General features: G+C 40.5%; 1 protein-coding gene across 3 annotated transcripts; it reads left to right on the plus strand.

Annotated features, from left to right (window-relative positions):
* Positions 1 to 122: 122 nt before the first annotated feature.
* On the plus strand, positions 123 to 17,540 carry GAS2L3 (growth arrest specific 2 like 3). 3 transcript variants are annotated; one of them, XM_057386119.1, is made up of 11 exons: positions 123 to 241; positions 2,981 to 3,142; positions 3,903 to 4,030; positions 5,327 to 5,374; positions 6,328 to 6,496; positions 6,881 to 6,999; positions 7,709 to 7,850; positions 10,415 to 10,478; positions 11,128 to 11,266; positions 12,140 to 12,247; positions 12,995 to 17,540. In XM_057386119.1, the coding sequence occupies exons 4-11, from the start codon at positions 5,345 to 5,347 to the stop codon at positions 14,369 to 14,371; spliced, it is 2,148 nt and encodes a 715-aa protein (XP_057242102.1). In that variant the 5' UTR covers positions 123 to 241; positions 2,981 to 3,142; positions 3,903 to 4,030; positions 5,327 to 5,344; the 3' UTR covers positions 14,372 to 17,540. The 3 variants fall into 3 exon arrangements, with proteins under 3 accessions (XP_057242102.1, XP_057242108.1, XP_057242116.1); XM_057386125.1 differs by lacking the exon at positions 3,903 to 4,030; XM_057386133.1 differs by lacking the exons at positions 2,981 to 3,142; positions 3,903 to 4,030.
* Positions 17,541 to 20,924: the final 3,384 nt, after the last annotated feature.

Here is a 20,924-nt window from a genome sequence, read left to right on the forward strand (position 1 = left end):
GTCCCGGGAGTGCGGACGGGCGGTGTCCCAGCGCGTTGTCGCCGGGAGCAGCGGGGCCGCGGCGCCGGGCCAGGTGCGGAGGGACGGGCCCGCCCCCGGGCGCCCATTGGCGCTTTCGAAAGGAGCGGCCGGCGCGGGCCGGGGCGGCGGCGCCCGATGTGCCGTGAGGGGAGCGGCTGCCGGCGGGGGCACGGCACAGCACGGGACGGCTCGACACGGGACAGGACGGCACAGCAGAGCGGTGGGTGTGACGGCAACCAGCACCGGGAGGCCGCGGTACCCCGGGGGAGGTGCGGGGCGGCGGAGGGGCGGCGGGGCCGGGGTACCGCGGTACCGCTCCCGTCCGTGCCTCGGGCGCGCAGCTCCGCAGCGGCGGCGCTCGGCGAGTCCCGCCTGTCCGCAGGGGCAGCGCTGGAARCGCGTTCAGTGTCCCGCGTGTCGGGGAGTCCCGGGCACTGACCGTGTTGGGCGGCGCCGCTCACCGGGATCGGCCCGGTCACCCGTCCAGCGGCGGTAGCTCCCATCCGGCGTCTCTGTCACGGATGTCGGAAGTGCTCGAAACTTACCATGAGGAAGGGAGAGGGGAGAGCTTTTGCATAACAGCCTTCAAACCAGTCTCTCCTGTGCCCTACTCRGGCGTTTGAGGATGCAGTGCTGTTTCTGTAGGAAATTTGCCCCAGTGCTCTTGGCTAAAACACTYCTTCACATTGCTTAGTAAGCCGAAAAGCGTCTGGCTGCTTTTAAAAGTTGGCCGTGTTCCTGGGATGCTGTGTGTCACCTTTGGCATAGTATCAGATAGATCAAGACATGGCAAAAAGTACATGTATTCTTTTAGGARCTATAAGACCTAAGTGTTCTATGCATTTGAAATTGTACTGGGTGGGTCTTTMAGAATAAGACACGATTTTATATTTAAGCCATAATAAACTATTCCTGGCTGTTGATAGCCACCAGCCTGTTAAATGGGCTTAGAGCAATGCTCCCTTTCATGTTGTTTTGCTGAAAGAAGTATGGGGTGGAACGGGAGGGAGAGAAGAGCTTGCCTGTGAATGTGAGTGAGCAGCTGGGGTAGCGTGTCTGGTGTTCACCAGCCTCTGCCCAAACTGGATGCTCCTGTGGGAAAGCAGCCGTCTGCGCGTCTCCTGTGGAGATGCCGCCTATTGAGATGGAGTGCTCCTCCCTGATTTCAAGTGGGTTTCTCTGCCCTGACAGGTGCATCCAGGGTCTTTGTTGCCTTTTGGAAGCAGAGTGTGTGCTCCCTGCCTCTGCTTGTGTGCACTTCATGGAAAGGTACGGAGATGCAGTCTCTGTGGAGAGCAGTCAGCATGCCTTAATGTAAGGAGTTGGTTGCCACCTTAAAGCCTTGGACTGACTAGTCTGGTTCTTTCTCTTTTGTGCCTCTGAGGCCTCCCCAGAGATGAAGAGCTCTTGCTGACTCAGTAATGCAATATAAAGGCTCTGTAATTGATGTAGTGAAGAAAGGAGTAGTGCTCCGTTCAGTGGATATCTCYAGTGCCTACCCCTTTTCTTCTGCATGTTACTATATGTGTCCCTAAAAACATCTTGACTATCCTGTAGTAGGTTTCAACAGATACTGACATGACAGCTTCTTTCATTTCAGTGTGTTTATAAACAAGGGTTTCAGTAGATACTATCAAGACTAATCCAGCTGCTCTGGATTAGACTGCTGTGACTACCTTTGGGTGTTGATGGAATAGATGATGTTCTATATCTTAAATATAGGGTGAAGATGTAAAAATGTTTCTACCCAAGTTTTTTTTTTAATGAGTCTGTTAACTGAAAGTGTTTTAATGAGCCTGTGAATCCCTTTTGGTTCCACTTAAGCTAAGTCAATGGCTGCTTCATCAATGTTTTAGCYATCTGTAGGGTTGTGGAGTTTATTTGTAAACTGTTCAGTCAAGTAAAATGGGATTTGGACTTGGTTCATCTTGTTCTACAGAATGGGTTGTAATTAGTGTAGCATGTCTTGCTGGTTGGGCCCCAGTGAGTGATCTATAAATCCTGATAGAACTGATACTAAGCAGGCTATCTCATCCASCATCTAAGAGCAGTGTTAACACCCTGAAGTATTTGTGTAAAGTGCTGTAGTATTTGCTGACTCTGCTGTTTCTCTGACTGTCTGGGGGCAAAGTGYTGGGCATCTCTGTGGAGAGCAGAGGCAAACTGTGGTCTCACAAGCCTATGTGGGTCATGCCCAGGGTGTGTGTGCACCCCCTTTCCCCAGGAATGCCTGTCCCTATGCCAYGTGTCAATAGGTAGGTATGTTTTTCTCATCTCTTACCTGGTGTTGATCCATAGCTGTAGTCCTTCCCTGGAGATTGTCACTCAGCCAGCTGAGGGCAGTTCTTGCCTCTCCTGATATATCATTTGGGGTTGACCACCTGTTGCCCAGTATATCAGTGTCTCTGTGTTGATCCAGCTGCAAGGTGTGTCTAGGTGACATCTCCTCTCCTTCCATCCCACAGAGCCATAGGCAGCAGAAATGGGATGTTTCCTGGGAATGGGATTGGTGGTGAGGGACCTCTGTGCTTGCTGAGATTGGAACTGGTCTGGTTGCTCCTGGCTGCTTCGAAGTTTCTGGTGTTTTTGATGTTCAAAGGGGTGAAGCAGGGAAGGGGAAATGGGGAAGAAACAACACCAAAAAGAGTAAGAGGAAGGGGAAGAATTGTTAAAAGAATTGTTTCTGCTGTGATGGGCTTATTCAGTCTTTTGTCCCAAGGGACCTTGAGAGTATCAGCTGCCTGGAAATGAGAATGGCATGACCTGAAGCTATGCAGGTGACATGTTACAGTCTAGTTTTATTCTAAGGTCTTTTCTTTCCCAAACTTCAGTGCATGAACACCAAATGCTTGTTGAATGAAGGTGACATGATAAAACTGGCATGTGTAAGAACTGATACAGTCCTAGCTGGAGCTGCCAAARTTCAGTATCCAATACTGACTTCATTCATTATGTACAGCTTTTTGATGCAGGGAACCCAACTGGTTTTAGAAGAAGTCAGATTTGGTTATGACTCTGCTTGGTACTGCAGTATCCACCTCACCACAGCACCTTCTGCACATTTGCAGGCTGACTACTTGAAGGGGGCAGATCTGGGTCTTCTYGTCCTCTGACTCTCGCAGTAAGTGATAAGGCTACATTAATCTGTATTCTCTGCAGTCTCTGAGCTGAACTATTTGGCATCTGAAAGTGGGTAATGGTTACTATATTACTTTTTCAACACAAAATTCATGCACTGTAGCCTGCATCATCAGAAGGTTTTTTTGTTAAGTGTTTTTGAGATGCCCTAATAATTAATGAAGCTGTTTGACTTTCTAGGGAACTCTGACATATGGGCTTACAAAATATCTTGTTTTTCAGAAGAGCGGGCCCTTGAAGTTCAAGTGCTACAATTTTCCTCAATCTCCTCTTTTTTATTTTTTGGCAAGATTAGTTYTTTTTAGGCATGCCACAAAACTGCAGATGCTGAGCATTCCTGTGATAGCTGCAGTGTGAATATTTTGCTTTGTTCATGTTTTGGGTGCTCCCTGTGAATTAGGCTGCCTTTTGTTTTCCCTTGGCAGTTAATATGCTAGAGCTCTTGTTAGCCTATATGGAGCTCYTTATTTTAATGAGACCAACTTCTCTTCTGGCTGTTCTGCTGTTGTTTTCTTTTTTTTTTAATCAATGAAGCCTCTTATTGAGCTTCTTTTAGGACAAWAGCTTTCTTATGCCAAAGGAAAATGTATTCCCTTGGACAAARCTGTGGGAAGCATAACATGCTCATTAGTAATGCTTGGTATATACCCTTCCCTTCCCTTGTTCATTCATAGAAGGAAAAATGACATTAAGGAGAGGATATCTCTCTTTTTTTGGTGTGTTTTTTTTTTCCCCTTCCCTAGAAAATAAAGAAAGGGGAAGGATATCACTTGGAGTGTGTCTGATAAGGTCTGAGAAGTGCTAGCAGTTCTGGTACAAGGAAGTGACTTCACCTGAAACCAAACTGGTTGCTCATTTGCCAGTCATAGAGGTAAGTTGTTTGAAATGCTTGACACATGTGGTCCTAGGTAGTGTATGAGATTTAGGGCAGTGCGAAGGAACAAGGGGGAGAAAATGACACCATTCTGCTTTCTATGTAGGATAAAGAGTGAGAATTTTTACAAGAATTGTGTGTTTTGTGATGGGCTATTCAGCTTTTTGTCATGGAAAGCCAGAAGAATGCCATCTACATACAAAGATTAAATATCTGGGACAGAAGAGGAAAATTATTTATTTTTAAATGAAAACAGCTGAGTTWAAAATGTCTGATCATGTCTGCAATCTGGTTTCCAGTTTCATCAGTAAGATGATATTTTATTTCGTCTGTTAAGTAACAGAGCAAGTAAGTTGTTTTTATTGAGATAGGAACTTTTTGACATTATGAAGTACCACTGTGGAAAATTATTATGGAGAAATCTTTTTTACACGTACATACAGCTAACCTGGCAATGCTGCAYGTCATTAGACCTGGAGCCTCCAGGGAAAGATTTACTAATCCTCAGCCCAGAGTAGAGCTTGTGCTGGATTTTCCTGTGGTTGAAAACATTGCTGGAAAATAGTGTTGGCTTTAGGAGAAACAGCATTGACCAGATTGTCTCTAAAATTTTCCTTAATATTTGTTTTGCCAGGGAATTGTCCTGATAACGCTATTGCTGCAATAGTTTGCAGCATTCTGTTGAAAATTTAGGAGTATGCTAAGGAGGAGTATGCTGCCAGTAAAATCACAATCCCAACTTAATCAAAACAGTGATTTCTCTCATGTATCTATGCAAGAACTTGATGATCTTTAAGGTCCCTTCCAACCCACATTATTCTGTGAGAAAATCTTATTCTTCAAAATTATTTCTTTGCTTCATAGTTTTTTTTTAATGTAAACTCAGGATGACTATATCTGTCTGCACACATCTACAAAATACACTTGTGATAAGTTAGGWGGAAAAATCAGTGCCAACAGTGTTACATCAAAGAATGGTTTGAAGTATGTGTATTCCTCTGGCAAAATCAATGCCATACAGCTCCTAAAAATTTTACCAACTTCGGAGTAYTGATAAGGCATACAAAATTGGTTACTACTGTCTGTGTGCTGTAATAACTGCACTTTTATCTAAGGGCAGAGAACTGAAGTTGTCTGAATACTGAATCAAAACCTTTGCTATRAAGTTACTTCCCTTTTTCCCCTTCCCTTCATATTACATTCCTTATTTTTCTAAAATAGCAGTGATGGGTTTTTCTTGGGATTTCGTGAAAGCAGAAGAGACTGTATTAAAAATCTCTTATTTTTCCCCAGGAGGAGAAACTAATGTAAATGCAGATGACCATGCAGAATGCAGTTCAGGTAAATGCCTTTTGAAATGTTTGAATCCTGAATACATGTATAATACTTYTTTTTTTTTAATGCAAAAAACTACTCTGAAGCAGACAAAAACTAGATTCCCCAGTTACCTCTAATTAAAAGCAAGTAATACTTTCCCCTTTTTACAAGGAGTAATGTGACAAGATGGATAACCCATCCTTACTATCAGATGGGTGTCCCTTTTGCTGTTACCTAAGAAGTTTTCAAGTTAAAGGCTGAGATTATTGAGAAATTTCCATGATGATTAAGAAATGTTTTTTTAAAAACCTTATATTCTAGTTAATCACTTAAGTGTAAATACATAAATGTATTTTATATACACCCTGAACAGAAGCAACATTGTTAAGAATACCAGAAGGGTTCTATCTTTGGAAATTTTTCTATATGAAATTTCAGTGTGGTCCTTTTCTTGAAATGTAAGTTACCTCTCATTCTGAAAATATGCAGTCCTGAAGAAAATTGCTGAGTATTTGTGTTCAAGAAATGTGTTATGTTCTTGCATGGAAATGTTCCCTCTTTTAATGTCTAATTTTGTAGTGATTTAAGTACAAAATGCCTCTGAAATATTTGATCAAGTAATCAGTAGTCTATAGTAAATTGTATTATAAACTGCAGAATTCTTGACTTAAAATATGCGAAGTCAAAAAAAAACCAAGCACTTAATACACGTCCTCTTTATTCTGTATTCAGGAAGGTATGTAATTTTAAATCCAAAGGAGGCAGAAGAATGGAAGCAGTAGTATTTTGACACAGGACTTATTAACAAGAGCAGCACCATCCAATTATTATGTTGGTTTGCTGTATCTATCCAAAGTGAAAATGAACACTTACTCTCTGAGTAATAGTTCTTCAGTGTAATTCAAAACCACAAGATTTTGTCATCTGACTGCAAATTCTAGAGCTTCCTGTCTCCAGCTTATTGAAATCCTTTGCAGGTGTGGTTTGGAGATGACCTTCCCTTGAGTCCCCGGAGCCCTCTGACTCCCAGACATGGGCCGGGACTGGCGGATGTGTGCCTGTATGACCAATGGATATCTGTGCGGCATGAAGCAACTTTGGTGCCTATGCAAGAAGATCTCTCAATCTGGCTGTCTGGCTTGCTGGGTGAGCTCAAAAAACTGTCTAATGAATTTAAAAGCACTTGCCAATATTCTAGTTCATGCTGGCACTTAATATCTCTGGTACTATTAAGGTCTGGTGTATTTGAGTTTGAATGGCTGGGAGAATTGCATTGAGATGCATGCTTTGGTTTCAGTTTTATTAGCTGCCACCTCTTAAGGGTTGCATAATTTTTAATTCTAGTTTGTATTTCTGAATCTTATTAGTCTAATTAAAATCTACTTAAATGGATACTAATATATATTTTACTTATTTCTATTACTTTTCAGTCTTTAACACTGGAATGTTGTTTGAGTTGCCTGTAAGTTCATATGAAATTCCTTTACCTTCTGGGGTGTATTTCTAATATTGACCTTCTTTTTCTTAAAGGAATGGAAGTCAAAGCAGAACAACTGCTAGAAGAACTTGATAATGGGGTACTGCTTTGCCAATTGGCTGGTGTTCTTCAAAACACAGTTAAAAARTGTTGTAGCACAAATAATTTAAGGGTGAGTAGTAGAATGATTTTTAAAATACATATATGAAGTCTAAAATTCTAAGTAGTAATTATAGGGAAAGCAGATGAGTGAAGCTTCCCAAAGAAGTATTTTGTATGCTGTACGTCCAGAGACTGACTGACAACRAAGTGGCTTTATAGATGGATAAACTCATGCAACAAATTACTTGCTTTGTTAATCACTKCCTAAGGTCCTGACTAGGTTTTTAGTTTGATTTCAGTAGAAGTCTTGCCAGAGGAAGATCTAGTCCAAGTGTGGAGTCTATTCCCCTGACATCAGTGTGGGTTGTTAATAAGATATCCATTGGCACTTGGTAGTATATCTTATGCCAGAAATGTTGGCTGAACTCAAGTGTACAGGTCAGCCATAGAAGTATCCAAACCTGGAGATGGRTTTCAGTGTTTTCATTGAGAACCAATGTTCAGCTGAAATGTGAATCTCAAGKAAGTCTCTGTTACTTTGGAGTACAAAGGCTGCAGAACTAAGGATTGTTCACTCAGTGACTTTTCACAATGATAAGGTAGAATGCCTTCTATATTAGTGTAGCTTTTCGATAAAATCCATGGTGGGTTGTACATAAAATAGTTACAATTGTTTCTGTACTCTGAATTTAGTGTGTATTTTCCTTTGACCATATGCTTTGAAATCTCTTGGCAATGCTGATGTGCACAATGTACTTTTTGTTTTCTTCTCATGCCAGAATTTTCCTATGAGAAAAGTTCCATGTAAGAAGGATGCTCCATCAGGATCTTTTTTTGCCAGAGATAATACAGCCAACTTTCTTAACTGGTGTAGAGCCATTGGAGTCGACGAGACTTACCTCTTTGAATCTGAAGGTTTAGGTAACTCTTTTTTGWAAGATTTGCTTTGATCTGTATGTGGATAACTACCAGGTCAGGGAGATGCCTTGTGTATAGACTTCTGAAGTTTTTCTCTTGACTCTGCATGTCTCGTGCAAGCTATTAATACTTTTATTTATTTTAAGGCAGTGTCAAAGTAAAAGCCTTGGAAAATCAGTTCAGTGATGGCTCTAGCTTGCATGATGCTTTTCTAAAYTTCTGAAAGTTGCTGTGTGGGATGAAGTGAGGATTCAGAGCTGTGCAACAAAATTTTGTGTTTTTCTTCAGTAAAAGAACCACTGAGAAACAGAGGAGAACAGCGTGGTTTTGCTTTGGGTGTGTGGGAAGACCAGAGGGCCACAGAGTCAACTCACAATAAGATCCTTTATTTGGTAGTAGAGCTTGTTCTTTTTGCAGAAAGCCCTCAGAATAATGCATTCATGATGGTTAAATTGGGTAATGGCATCAGGGCGTTGGTAATTGAAATGGCAACAGCCTGTTGGCAATTCACGTTTACTTCAGGACACGTTTACTTCAGGACACTTAACATGACTCTAAACCGTCTGTATTTTCCCATTTAATAAGATAGTTACAAAAAATAAATATTGCTGACTATAAGTATGCCTACCCCAGTGCACAACTGGCATTGTGTAGCAAACAGATTCTGGACTGATACAGATGGAATAAAATTCTTTTGACTGCTAGTTAAGAGGATTGTACTTCCATCACATCATAAAAGGAAATGCTCTTCTACCAGCTATTATGCCAGTAAAAATTAATTAACACAAAACTTCCTGTGGCAAGCCAAATATTGCTTTTTGTTGCTTGACTTTTTTTTTAATAAGCAAATTATCTGCATGTCAGCAGAATAGCAAAAAATTGAGARGTACCTTTGTTTTCAGTAACCAAATTAATTTGTCACAATAATTACTGGATTTTGTAGTCTTTGTRTCATTAAATGCTATTTACATGCTGGTTGGAATGCTCATGCATCTCTACTGGAAAAGTAATCTTTTAAAATAGTTGAGAAAACATCATCATTTGCATTTTTTCATTTTGATTAATGAGTGTATCTTTTCTCAAAGGCAGGAAATGCAGATGAGTATAACTTAGCTACAAGAATATTTTAACTTTTTTTTTTTTTTGTTAATTCCTTGTATGAATTGTATTGCTTAAACATATCTGTTCCTGTAGGTGGACAGGTAACTAGAACCTGTTTGGCTTCCCTGAGATAGCAGACAGGATTTCCTGGTGCTGTGGCTTTCACTCATAGCWAGAAGTGTTTTGAAGTCTGATGGTAACTCTCAACACCGGCTTGCCTTGTGGCATAAATACCTTCTGTGAGCGTTTTTTGGCAGTTGAAATGAGCAGACTTGCAGCCTCCCAGATGAAACACTTTTTCCACTGATGCTTTCCATCAGACTTTCAAGCCATTCTTTATAAATGAAATAGGGATAAGTTGACAGCTGTCTTTTTACCATCAGGTACATACAGCAGCACTTCCTGAAAACTGTAGATGACTGGGGAGGAAATAAATCAAGATGCTCCTGAGACAGTAGGAAGGAAGAACAGGCACAGAAGGGTGCCCTTTGACATCAAGCCAAAACAAATATCTTGATCTCTGCTAGGGGTATATTTGGATTTTTCCTTTTCGGATGCAAACAAATCAAAATATTTCTGTTACAGCTGGCAAATACACACACACACACACACACACACACACACACACACAGAGATTAATTGACCTCTAGTAACTTTTAGATTATGGCTGTGTAAGCTTTCTGTTCAAGACTTACCCTTCATAATCAGATCTTTTAAAAAGCAGATTTACAAACTGGAGTAGATGATGTAAACAAGAACATCTGACTTTATACTTGGCTCATACTTTAGAAAACACATTCAAAGCAARGGCCCTTTAAACATAAAATTGAACATCAAAAAGATGTTGGATTTCATCTGTAAATGTAGACCAGTTGAAGTGATGATAAGAAAAAAGTATGTTGCTYACTGAACTGGTGACAGTCACCCAGATTGTTCTTTCATAACCAAGGGTTAAAACCCCTCAGGCTGTCTGGCAATGTAGTCAGTCACTTGCCAGCTAGGGTGCTTGCAGTGTRTCCTCCAGTGGATGGTAACCTCCAGAGTCCGTGTACCTAGCTGTGTCTGTAGGCATGAGCATGAACAGATGGGTATATTTTCCTGTTTGCAGTTAATCACTTTTCATCTTTAAGACTGCCATATTTCATTTGTGGGAAGGGGAAGCATTTACATCTTTGTCTTTCCTGTTCTCATCAAGAAGGAAGATCATAAAACATATTTATCTTAGGAGGAAGAGAAGAGTTTGGTTTCAGGAGTACCAGGATGGGTTTAAAGACTTTATGGAATAAAAAATTAGAGTTGYAAAGCATGTAGTGCGTTATCAACGATAATGTAGTTTGCCTCTGGGTAGGACGATGGGAAATTTATAGTCATGGGTACCCTATCTTCCCTTCTCTTTGCTGTACCTAATTGCATGGGCCTGCAATAAATGTGAACTGTAACTCCTCTTTATTCTCTTCCAATTAAAGTGTTGCACAAGGACCCAAGACAAGTGTATCTTTGTCTGCTGGAAATTGGCCGCATCGTGTCCAGGTACGTGACCTGCACATGCTCCTAATGGGAAATTGAAGTACACATCTTTCTAAGTAAAGCTTAGATGCAGTTAAGGCATTATTTGCATGCAGTGGATGTTAATTTTGTGTAAAAAGTAATGAGTAGCTTTTCTAGGACCATCATACAATRTGAATATTTTTTCAAATATTTATCAGCCTCTTTCCATGGAGAGGTTCTGTTCTGTGCTGCCTTCTGTGGCTCAGTGTTTGAATTATGCATTCAGCTTATGATATGTGTACCTCTTGGAAGAACTCACTGAGCATTAAATAACATTTTAAGTGTTTAAATTTTTCAGCTTTTTGGAAGGTATCTCTTTATTCTCTAAATTTAGACTTTTATTTCTAGTGCAGAGCTGGAAGCTTTAAATTTATCCAAATTGGATGTGACCTCCATTATGTAGTTTTGGMAGTATTTTTACTTCATCCTCTGGTTATGCCAAAGCTACCTTAGGAAGGGCTTCTGCAAGGARCTCAGAGATGCTCCTTTTTGCATTATCAAGGCAATTACCCCTCTGACTGATTCAGATGTCCCTGTCTGTCCACTTGTAATTTTGCAAGTTTGCTATCATCAGTTTCCTTTTGTTTTCTTTAGTAAATTAGGGATTAAACAYTCTACTTTGGTATTTCAGGTATGGAGTTGAACCTCCTGTACTTGTAAAACTAGAAAAGGAAATTGAGCTAGAAGAAACCCTGCTGCTGACCTCTGGGCCACCATCACCTGTTAGCACACCAAAGTCATGTTGCCACCATGGGGAACTACACGAGGCAGTAAGTGCTACTTTCTTAGTGTGAGAATTCAGAGAGTTTAATTTAAAGCTCAGGGCTTTAAATTAAAGTCTTAAATTTTGTACTTGTACAATCGGGCTCAGTAAACACAGGCTGCTTTTCATCTAATATGTGTGACCCTCCTCACATAGCAAACAGAAGGGTATGCACCTCTTTTATTAATTTGTTTTGTTTTGAAAACAAACCAAATACTGTTCTATATGTTTTGGAGTGCATATGGCTTATATTGATTTCCTCCCCCCTCTTCATTTTCATTGCTTCTTTGAGTGTAAGAAATGATCTCATTCAGTTTCTCTGGTGTGTCAATATTCTATGACTTCAATTAATGTTTCTCTTCAATGTGATCTTTTCATAAAAATTCATCAAATGTTAAAGTAGGCTTTGATGAAAGTATTTTGAAAAAGGATTTTAAATTAAATCTTTGTAGCTGTACCAATTGGAAATTAATATGTATGCAGAAAAGGAAATGATTTGTACAGCTTGTGAATTGGTCCAAAGGAAATTATGAAAAATTTTCCTATTCTGTTTAAAAATTCATTTGTTTTAAAGGTCCTCTGTGTTGTAATATAAAAACTCTGYTTCTTTGGGAATGTCAGCTACCAGATCCTTGCTCTTTCTGAAAACCCACTATTTTTCCTTCTTGGCAATAATCTCAACCTTCCAATTTGTAGCATTTCTAAGTGGCTCTACGAGGCAGRTCTTCTCTAACCCAGTACTTATTTGGGGACTCCCTTTTTGCTCTTTTCATTGGTTTCCTTCTTGGATTATCCTTCTTAATAGACAATTAACTCAGTAGATGGTTAAACACATGTTTCTGTCAAAATACTAACAAATGCTTTCAATTTTAATAATTAGGTAAAGCATATAGCAGAAGATCCTCCCTGCAGTTGTTCCCATCGATTCTCAATTGAATATTTATCAGAAGGACGTTATAGGCTGGGAGATAAAGTACTTTTCATACGAGTAAGTAATTTTTTAGAACTCMAATTTATATTTATATTGGGGAGAGAAATGCATTTAAGTGAAATATCTCCTTTTTACAGTGATGTTTCAGAATTAGAGAATTATTTAGGTTGGGAGAAATTATCATTCAATCCCCTATTCTAAATAGGTGTAGTCTCTTCATTTTTTAGATCTTTGATCTACAAATTGATTTTGCAACCACATTAGACTAATTTAATGCTTATCTGTGGTGTCTCTAAAATTTCAGTAATGACTTGCAACATAAGTAAGGATAATGCCATAGACTACCATGAAAATGTTGCTTGTTCAAAACCCGGACTCTTGGGGTTTATAATTTGCAGGCTAGTTGAGTACTCTTGTCAGCAGTCATAAGAGTTTGTGTTACAAGGACATCGAGTTTGTGTTACAAGGACATCCATAATTTGAATGAAACCTGTATCCAGAACTCTGTATACTAAACAAAGATTCTTACAGAATGGTTAAAATGTCCTCTGTAAAGATGCTTTCATTATTTCTTGACATAGAATTACTATCTCTGCAGGAGAAGCTATCTAATAGAATAATAGGGAAGCATAAATCTAGTTTATCACATACTTTCTCTCTTTTAAAATGTCTCTCTGTGAGAAAGGAAGGTCTGTATTTAGTCAGTTTCAGTAGGTGGTAAGATGAAAACCTAAAGCTGCATAAAATAAGATAGAAATTTCTCTTGTTCTTCTGCTCCCCCACCCCCTTTTCTCTCTTTCTCAGATGCTGCATGGCAAGCATGTGATGGTCCGTGTTGGTGGAGGCTGGGACACCCTTCAAGGTTTTCTGCTCAAGTATGATCCATGCAGAGTGCTTCAGTTTGCAACTCTGGAACAAAAAATCCTGGCATTTCAGAAAGGGGTTACCAGTGACAGTGTCTCCAACTCGTCAGCCAGAAATCAGGAGCCTCCTGTTATGAATCCAATGTTRGCTGTCAACATGTTTCAAAAGCAGCCATCAAAACCTCCTGCTCCTGTTTTAGGTCTCGGGGCCAGTGCCAAGAAGGCTTTATCTAAACGTCCTCAGTCCCCTGCCCTGGCATCACCAAGAGTGCCAGTGACCCCGTCTTCCACAGCCAAGTCATCAACAGTCAGGTCCAAATTACAGGGGTCTCCAGCAACAGGTGTGCAGTCTCCTTTCAAACCATTAGCTGGCACCTCAAAGAAACTGGACTCTCCTGCATGCAACTCACCAGCTTCTGCTCCTTCACAGCCTGGAAGCAAAAGTTCTTCACGTGCAGGAGCAAGAGCAGCTCTTGTTCCCTCTGAAACCTTGTGCAAACGTATTCAGTCCCCTGATGCTACCAAGGTGAAATTTGCCCTGCCTCGGGGCTCCCCAGCACCAGCACCCCATCCTGCCCTCTCACCCTCTAAAAAACAACGGCCTCACCTGTCTGGGAAAGCTGGAACAACGACTTCAAAACAGAAGTGTGTGCCTGCGAACWGCAGACCTGTACCTGCCACTAAAACCAAAGTGAATTCAACCACTCCCAGGGCTGCTCGGCTGCCGGCTACAAATCTGCGTTCTGTTGCCAAGTTTGCACATTCTCAGCAACACCTTGCAAAACCTCCTGAMAATGATATTCAGATCTCGGGGGCTGGGTCTCAGCATCCTCAGAAAACCCCACAAACAACTTCTGATCTAGCAAGGAGCTTGAAAACTGCTTCAGTCCTAAAACTTTCTGCTTCTGCACCTTCCGTTGCAGTTAACAAAGCATCAAAATCACCATCTTCACTGTTACCTTTAGGCACAAATGTGTCACTAGCTGGCAGTCAGCAGCCAAATGCCAGCAATCCCYCTCAGGTTGGACCCTCTTTATCCAGACCTGCTGAACGCACACCTTTGTCTGTTGTACGGCTGCCTCAAACTTCAGCCAAAGCAGCAGTGACCAAAAAGCCAACGCAGCCTTCCACAAAGGGTCAGCATTCAACCAAAAACTTGCAAACAAACAAAARCTTGGCCCCAGCAGCCAAGAAGCCACTCCCAAAGGAGCAAGCATGTMACAAAGGAACACCTGGCGTGTCCAAAGTTCCTCTTCTGAAGAGCAGGCAAGATGATCACTACTTTGTTATGACAGGGAGTAAAAAGCCCAGAAAGTAAACTTACTTGTTACTTTCTGTGGACATCTCAATTTTTTTCAAAGGGACCTCCTGTAACTGCTACACTGAGGACAAGGAAAAAAGTTAAATAACACTACATTTAATATGAAATATTAGGTATAACCTGYCTTTTGCTGCCTAACTTACTGTAAGAGCTATGTTTATTTTGTGGTTTAGAAACTTCTATTTGGACATGTTTAGGAAAAGCTTGCTTGTTGTGTAGCACTGTGGAATAACAAATATCCTTGACCTGCTGCAGAAAAGTGTGAGAGAGGAAAAGGAAGCTAAGGCTGCTGCTTTTGCTGCCACTCACTTTCAAGGGAGTGAAGCCTGCTGGAGAAATGTCTACCCAGGGCAGAGCCTGGGTGACTGGTGGTTCTGGCACATCTGCACTGAGGTGTGTGGCAAGCAGCAGAGCTGTGCACAAGCTGTAAAATTTCAAATACCTCAAACAAAACTCTGGATTTTTTTTAGTACACTGGTACAGACCCCAAATTGGGGTTGCATGCTTTAGAAAGGGAGAGAAATCTCTAGTCCTGTTTAGATTTGACGCATGATGTTATCAGTGCCCATTGTGCCCCTCCTATGTGCCTTAAAGTGGATTCAGCTCATTTGGGAATGGAGCTTTGTTTGTTTTAAATTGGACCGATAACCATGGCCTTGATTGCTCACTTTCACTGTGCCTTAGCCTCTCAAATTCAGAATTCTTCCATGAGCAGCAATACCTTTAAAACCCAGGGCAGATAACCTTGCTTGGTCCATGTTCAAATCCAACCATARGTGACCTTGGGCTTTCCTAGAAAGCTTTTCTTGTGTGGACAGATGCTTCTGAGTTCCAGGAAGGACACTTTCCCCTGGGCTGGAGCCCCACACCAGCTCCTGCTCCAGGATAGGAGCCCCAAAGCAGCTCCTGCATCAGCAACACTGAGCTGCGAGCACTGACCTGCTCTGGCAGAGCTTTCCTGCTCTCCAGGAGTGGCCTTTGCATGTAAGACTGAATTGCTRAATACTTTTCTTAGTGTTACAGGTTAATTTTTGTGGGCACTCTTAGTCTGGTAGCCTTTCTTGTTTATGGAGACCTCTTTCCTGGCTCTCCTCTGTCACTCTCTGGAGGTGAGTAGTAGTTTTCTGAAGAGGAGAATAGGGCATTCGCCTTTAAACATCCTCAAGGGCCAGAAAGCTCTGCACTGTTTACCCTCAGCTSCTGAAGTTTTTCAGTGGGTTAAACATCTGAGGTGCTCAACACCTTTATCCTTAACAGAAGTGAGCTTCATGGTAGATTGAAAACCTCCGTCTCTAGGATAAGTGCTCTTTGGGGTATTTTGGGTTTAATGAACAGCTGTCCCTACAGATACTGAGGAGYTCTGAAGGTTTGTGAAGAGACACTCATGATTTCTACCTACCAACAYTTCTACCCTCCATTTCCAGTCAATTTATGGGCAGGGGCAGGTGTGGCTGCCATAGGAGTTCCTGGATGGTCAGACAGGGAAGAATCTTGGAAAGGAGAAGAGTTCCATGGAAACTGTAGTTTATTTTCTTATGGGGTTTTATTTTTGTGGTTTTTTTCCCCTGGAACTAGAGTAAGCAAGCATTGTAAACTGAGTTTTCATGCACTGTGACAAAGTCACAGAGCTGCTTTTCTGAGCACCTTGTTAGCTTATTTTATTTTATTTATGATTCTATTTATGCATATCTGCTGTACAATACTACTCACAACCTGCTGGGAGAAAGCAGTAAATGCCAGTATCCAAACTGTGGGAGAAAAACAGATCAGTTTTGATAACATGGACACGAGTCCCACAAGATCCCATACAAAGTTGTATGTTTGGGGTTGCTTGTTTTATACGTACATTGGTCAAAGCCACTGCTACAATGTTAGGCAGAGTACTGACTGTAGTGGATTGCTGTCAGGTTTGATATATCTGGTACATGGTTTCATATGCTGAAAGCATTTTACAATAGATGACTTGCTTGTGATTTTTGGGCTTCCAAATTGTGAGTTACATGTGATATATCATGCAGATTAATAGCTGACTGCTTGGGGTTTATTTCTGTGCTGGGTCTGGAAGAGATGGAGTTAACTTTCTTCATTACATTCTATATGGTTCCATGACTTAGACTTGTTAAAATCTAAACTAATGTTGATAACACCAATCTCCTGGCTGTKGCTGAAGAATCTTTCCAGGGTCAAGTCTCTTTTTCCTGCTTTGCCCCCACTGTGAGTAGGCAAGAGATTGGGAGTGACATGGCTGGGAACTGGTCAACCTCACCTGGCCAAAGGGTTATTCCATATTGTAAAGAAGGAAGAGGTGGAGAAAGAAGGGGGTGCAGGTTGTGTGGCTTCCAAGGTGGCTGTTTGCCATTTGGCTGGGCATCAGTCTGTCTGTGGGAGGTAGTGAGGGATTGCCTTTGCATCACTTGGTGGTTTACTCTTCATATCTTTCCTTCATTCATTAAACTCTTTATCTCAGCCAGTGAGATTTGCTTTTGCTKCTCCTCTCTCCTTATCTTGCTGGGATAGAGGAGAGATAAGGGGAGTGAGCAACTGCGTGGGCACTTGGCTGCTGAGTGGGATCAGCCCACAGCACCTTTTAAACTATTTACAATGTTTTTAGCAGCAATTTAAACACTGAATCTCTTGGATCTCAGTGTAAGATTTCAACATCTACCTTTTTGAACTACAGAGAAAATGAAGCAAATGGCTTCATCTTTGTAATCTGTTATGTCATGTAATAGACTGAATTTTATAGTTCAAAAAGAAATAAAAATGCATAAGCTGTTACAGTTGAAACCTTAATCAGCTAATCTGAAAATCTCACCKGTTACATACAGGCAGACTTGGTTTGGTTTTATTATAAAAACAGTGTATTTGAGTGTGATCCAACTTCTCTGAACTGGTAGTCGCCAGCTGCATAGCCACATTCTAATAAGTGTCATGTAACATGAGGTGAGCCAGGAATAAGGTGTAACAAAGTACCTCCTAATRGAAATACATACTATTTTTGCAATGTTTATGTTGCCAAATAGCAAGTCTAATCTTCAGTTTATTACTTCTTGGGAGGAATAGATAATTGGGAGTAAGAATCTGACAGTTCTCCGTGTGCTATTAATGTCCTCTGTATGAGTACTTATGTAAAATAAACATACACTGCACCTTTTTTTGTGAACAAGTTTCTTCTCCTGTTATCTTTTTGTGGGGAGGGAAAGAGAATGTGTTTCACAAGGCTTGTGTTTATACCACAATGTAAATAGTAGCTTCTATCTCACACATAAATAGCTGCATTTAATCCATTGCTTTGTTTGGAGTTCAAGATATTTTGATCTGATCCTGGTGTCGGTTGTCTGATCCTAATTGAGTGGAAGGGGCTTCCTACCCTTTCCTAGCTGACAGTGAGCCTTAGTTTCAGATACAACTCTGAAAGTTGCATTTGCAGCTCTACTTGAAATATTAAGCACTTGTGTGCCAATATTTTCCGTGCTTATATCATGTAAACAAACTTAAGACTTATCTMTGTGTCTGTTGCCATTAGTGACAGAAATTTAATTAGTTTTGTTGGGAGGAGAATTGGGTGTTCTAACTGGAGCAACCTAATTAACTTTTTTTTCCATTCTCTATTAGATTTTTTTAAAAAACTCTTTTAATGTCTCCCTTTCTCTGTCAGCTCCTGACAGTCTGATGCTGGTGCTTAATCCCATAGATAGGCTTCCCCTTCCACTTCACCTGTGTCTGTAAAGCACTTTCTTGTGGCATTTGTGACCCTTGTTCATACAGGACCAAGCTCTGCAGAGGTGTTGCAGCTCTTTTTAAGAGATGCTGCTACAGCTGGCCAATAAAATGCAAAGGCAGTCCTAGATTTTCTCAGGTAAGTACCCTAACTCTATTTTATATATCCTAATCATATATATATATATATATATAATTTCAGGGCAGTTTTCCTTCTCTAAAATCAAGCAGCCCTAGCTTTGAACATCAACTAAGCAGCTTCTCTTTTTCCCTACAGGGAAGCTGAAATCTGTTTGTTAGATGAGCGAGTGCTATGGGGCCATCTGGTGTCTATGAATTTTATAGACAACTCTGCCAATGTAACCCCCTTAACTTCTCTAGGAATGTACAGACAAAAGTTTCCTCTTTTATTCAAATTAAACCTTTTAGCTAGCAAAATCCAGACTTGGCATGAAATAAATAATGCAAGAGATGTTTATTACTGTAAGACCCTTTCATTTCATGCAAATAAATTCTTGAAAAACTCCTTTTCATTATTTTCTKTTTTTAAGAGCCAAGACTGAAGATCGCTTCCTTACTAAAAGTTTTGAAAAATAAATTGTGTGAAATGCAAATAAACTTAACACTTTTATACATTTCAGACATCTTAGTAAAAAGTAAAACATCAACATTTTTGAGGGGTGAGATGTGCCCAGAGTACAGATCAAGCTAGCCAGTAATCCCCATTAAATCAGAAATGAACTTTAAGTTGTTAAAGTTCCTGGTGGAAATGCCAGTGGTGGATGGCTTTCTAGTTGGGGAGGGGTACTGATGAGTAAATCAATGCTATCATGGCATTTTGTGTTCCAGATGGAAGAAAAACCTTACAGGATGGGACCAACTGGCCATTTCTCCAAGGAATGTAGCTAGGCAGAAAGTATTGATGGATTAGTTTTACTAAGGGTTTTCAGAAGGTAATATTGCATCAGAACTTYGATGTAAAATGGGCCTTCAGGGCTGAGTCACAAAGTAGTGAGCAAAGCTGAGTTCCTGCTAAAAAAACCTGAACTTTCATGCTTCCTCAAACAAATACCCTGTTTGGATATTCACTCAGGGAAAGCAGATTACATTRGTGTTTGTCAAAGTACTCAGATGTGGCACCTCATAAGAACCATATGAAAGTAAATTACATGCATCTTTACACTAAAAGCATATGCTTTACCTCTTGCATTTTAAAATAAAAGTAATTGTTGAAATTCAGGTTCAGAATCTTCGAATTTGCTGATCTTTTGTATAAGCATTATTATTATTTTCTTTTCTGAAGCACTGCTGCCGTAACAAAAAGGTGCCTTGTACTGGAACCTATATTCCCAGAAGAACAAAAATAATTACCATGGTGTGTCATCCTGATGAACAATATGCTGCTTCACAGCTTTTGTTTTTTTCCTTTTTGCTGAGTACACTACTCTATAGACACCTGTGAAACAAAACCATAATAAATTACTTTTCTTGTGTACACTGCAGCATTGACCCTTGAAGTACCATGATGTTGTTTATTGCTGTATCCAAAGAAAAAAGTAGCTGAATTAGTTTATTTTAAAAATCAAATTAAATAGACAGGTCTGCATCTATAGCCCTGGAATTAAATTCCTGTATAATGCTTTACATGTGGGAGATTTTTGTGACTACACAAWTGTATAGTTTGGTTTTTAAAACACCCTTAGCTGTAGTGGGGTCTAGGTCAAAATATTTGCAAATCTGTGCATAAAGAAGCATCTTTTGCGATCTACATGAAAGTGGCCATAGGAATGTCTGCTAGATTATGGATGGGTTTAATTGTTCATAGAAAAATATTGGGAAGTTTCTTTGTGATTTCCTGCTTAAAACCCCATGAAGTTTCCCCAAGACATGGAACCTTGAGTCACAGTCCCTCAGCATGTGCCCCTTGCCATTTCTTCTAGCCTGTGCTGGAGGCAGTGAATCATTGTCATATGAGTATTTTCAGGATCTCAGCACCTGAGAGGCTTATCTCCTTAAAATTGAGGAAAGACAGGGCTGAAAGTCACTGAGATTAAAGGTATCCATTCAGTTGAGTCAATTAACTTGAGATGACCTGCACTTCAAAGAAGTTAGTGTGATAGTGTGATACTGAACTGAAACTTTGAAATTTCAGGTGACTTTGCTTTATAGCTTGGGAGTGCTTAGCAGCATTATGAATTTGACTAATGGACTTAAGTCATACACTCATACAATGAGGGAATAAAGCAGCCCTTTGTGAAAAGATGGGCATATCTAATTTGTCTAATAACATGCAGGGAGGTTGAAAGAATTAAAAGGACGTATAAATCATGTTCCTAGAGACAGAAATTATTTGCCTAAAGCAAGAGAAAATCATCAAGCTTTCCTGTATCACCTCAATGTGTTCCCCATCTATCTCTCCCAAGGATGCAGAACCAATCTTCTGCAGCTGAACTGAACTGACAGCTCATCTCATCTTCAATGCATCTAAGGGATCTGAGTTCAGAAGCTACAAGCAATTCTGGCCAATTTAATTCTATTATTTTCTAATCTTATAATGTCTACCTACAACATTATTTGGCCATTTTGTAWGTTGCTCTGCAGAATGAAACCTGAAATATCTCTGTTCCACAAGTTCTGGATCACACATCACTCTGGACTAGTTGGTTGGCACAGGTTCATTYCAATTTGGCTGTTTTACTCCATGTCACTGCCACAAGTGTTCTTGTTCAAATCAGGCAAAAATAGGTGCTGTACTTGTGCAAGTCACAGCTTGATTCAGTGTTTGAGCTATTCAGCTGGGTTTGGGCTGTACATGAGCAGTGCTATGCCA

Source organism: Malurus melanocephalus, unplaced genomic scaffold (genome assembly GCF_030028575.1).
Source record: "Malurus melanocephalus ecotype Western Australia unplaced genomic scaffold, MMel_1.1 scaffold_16, whole genome shotgun sequence".
NCBI classification, from domain to species: domain Eukaryota; kingdom Metazoa; phylum Chordata; class Aves; order Passeriformes; family Maluridae; genus Malurus; species Malurus melanocephalus.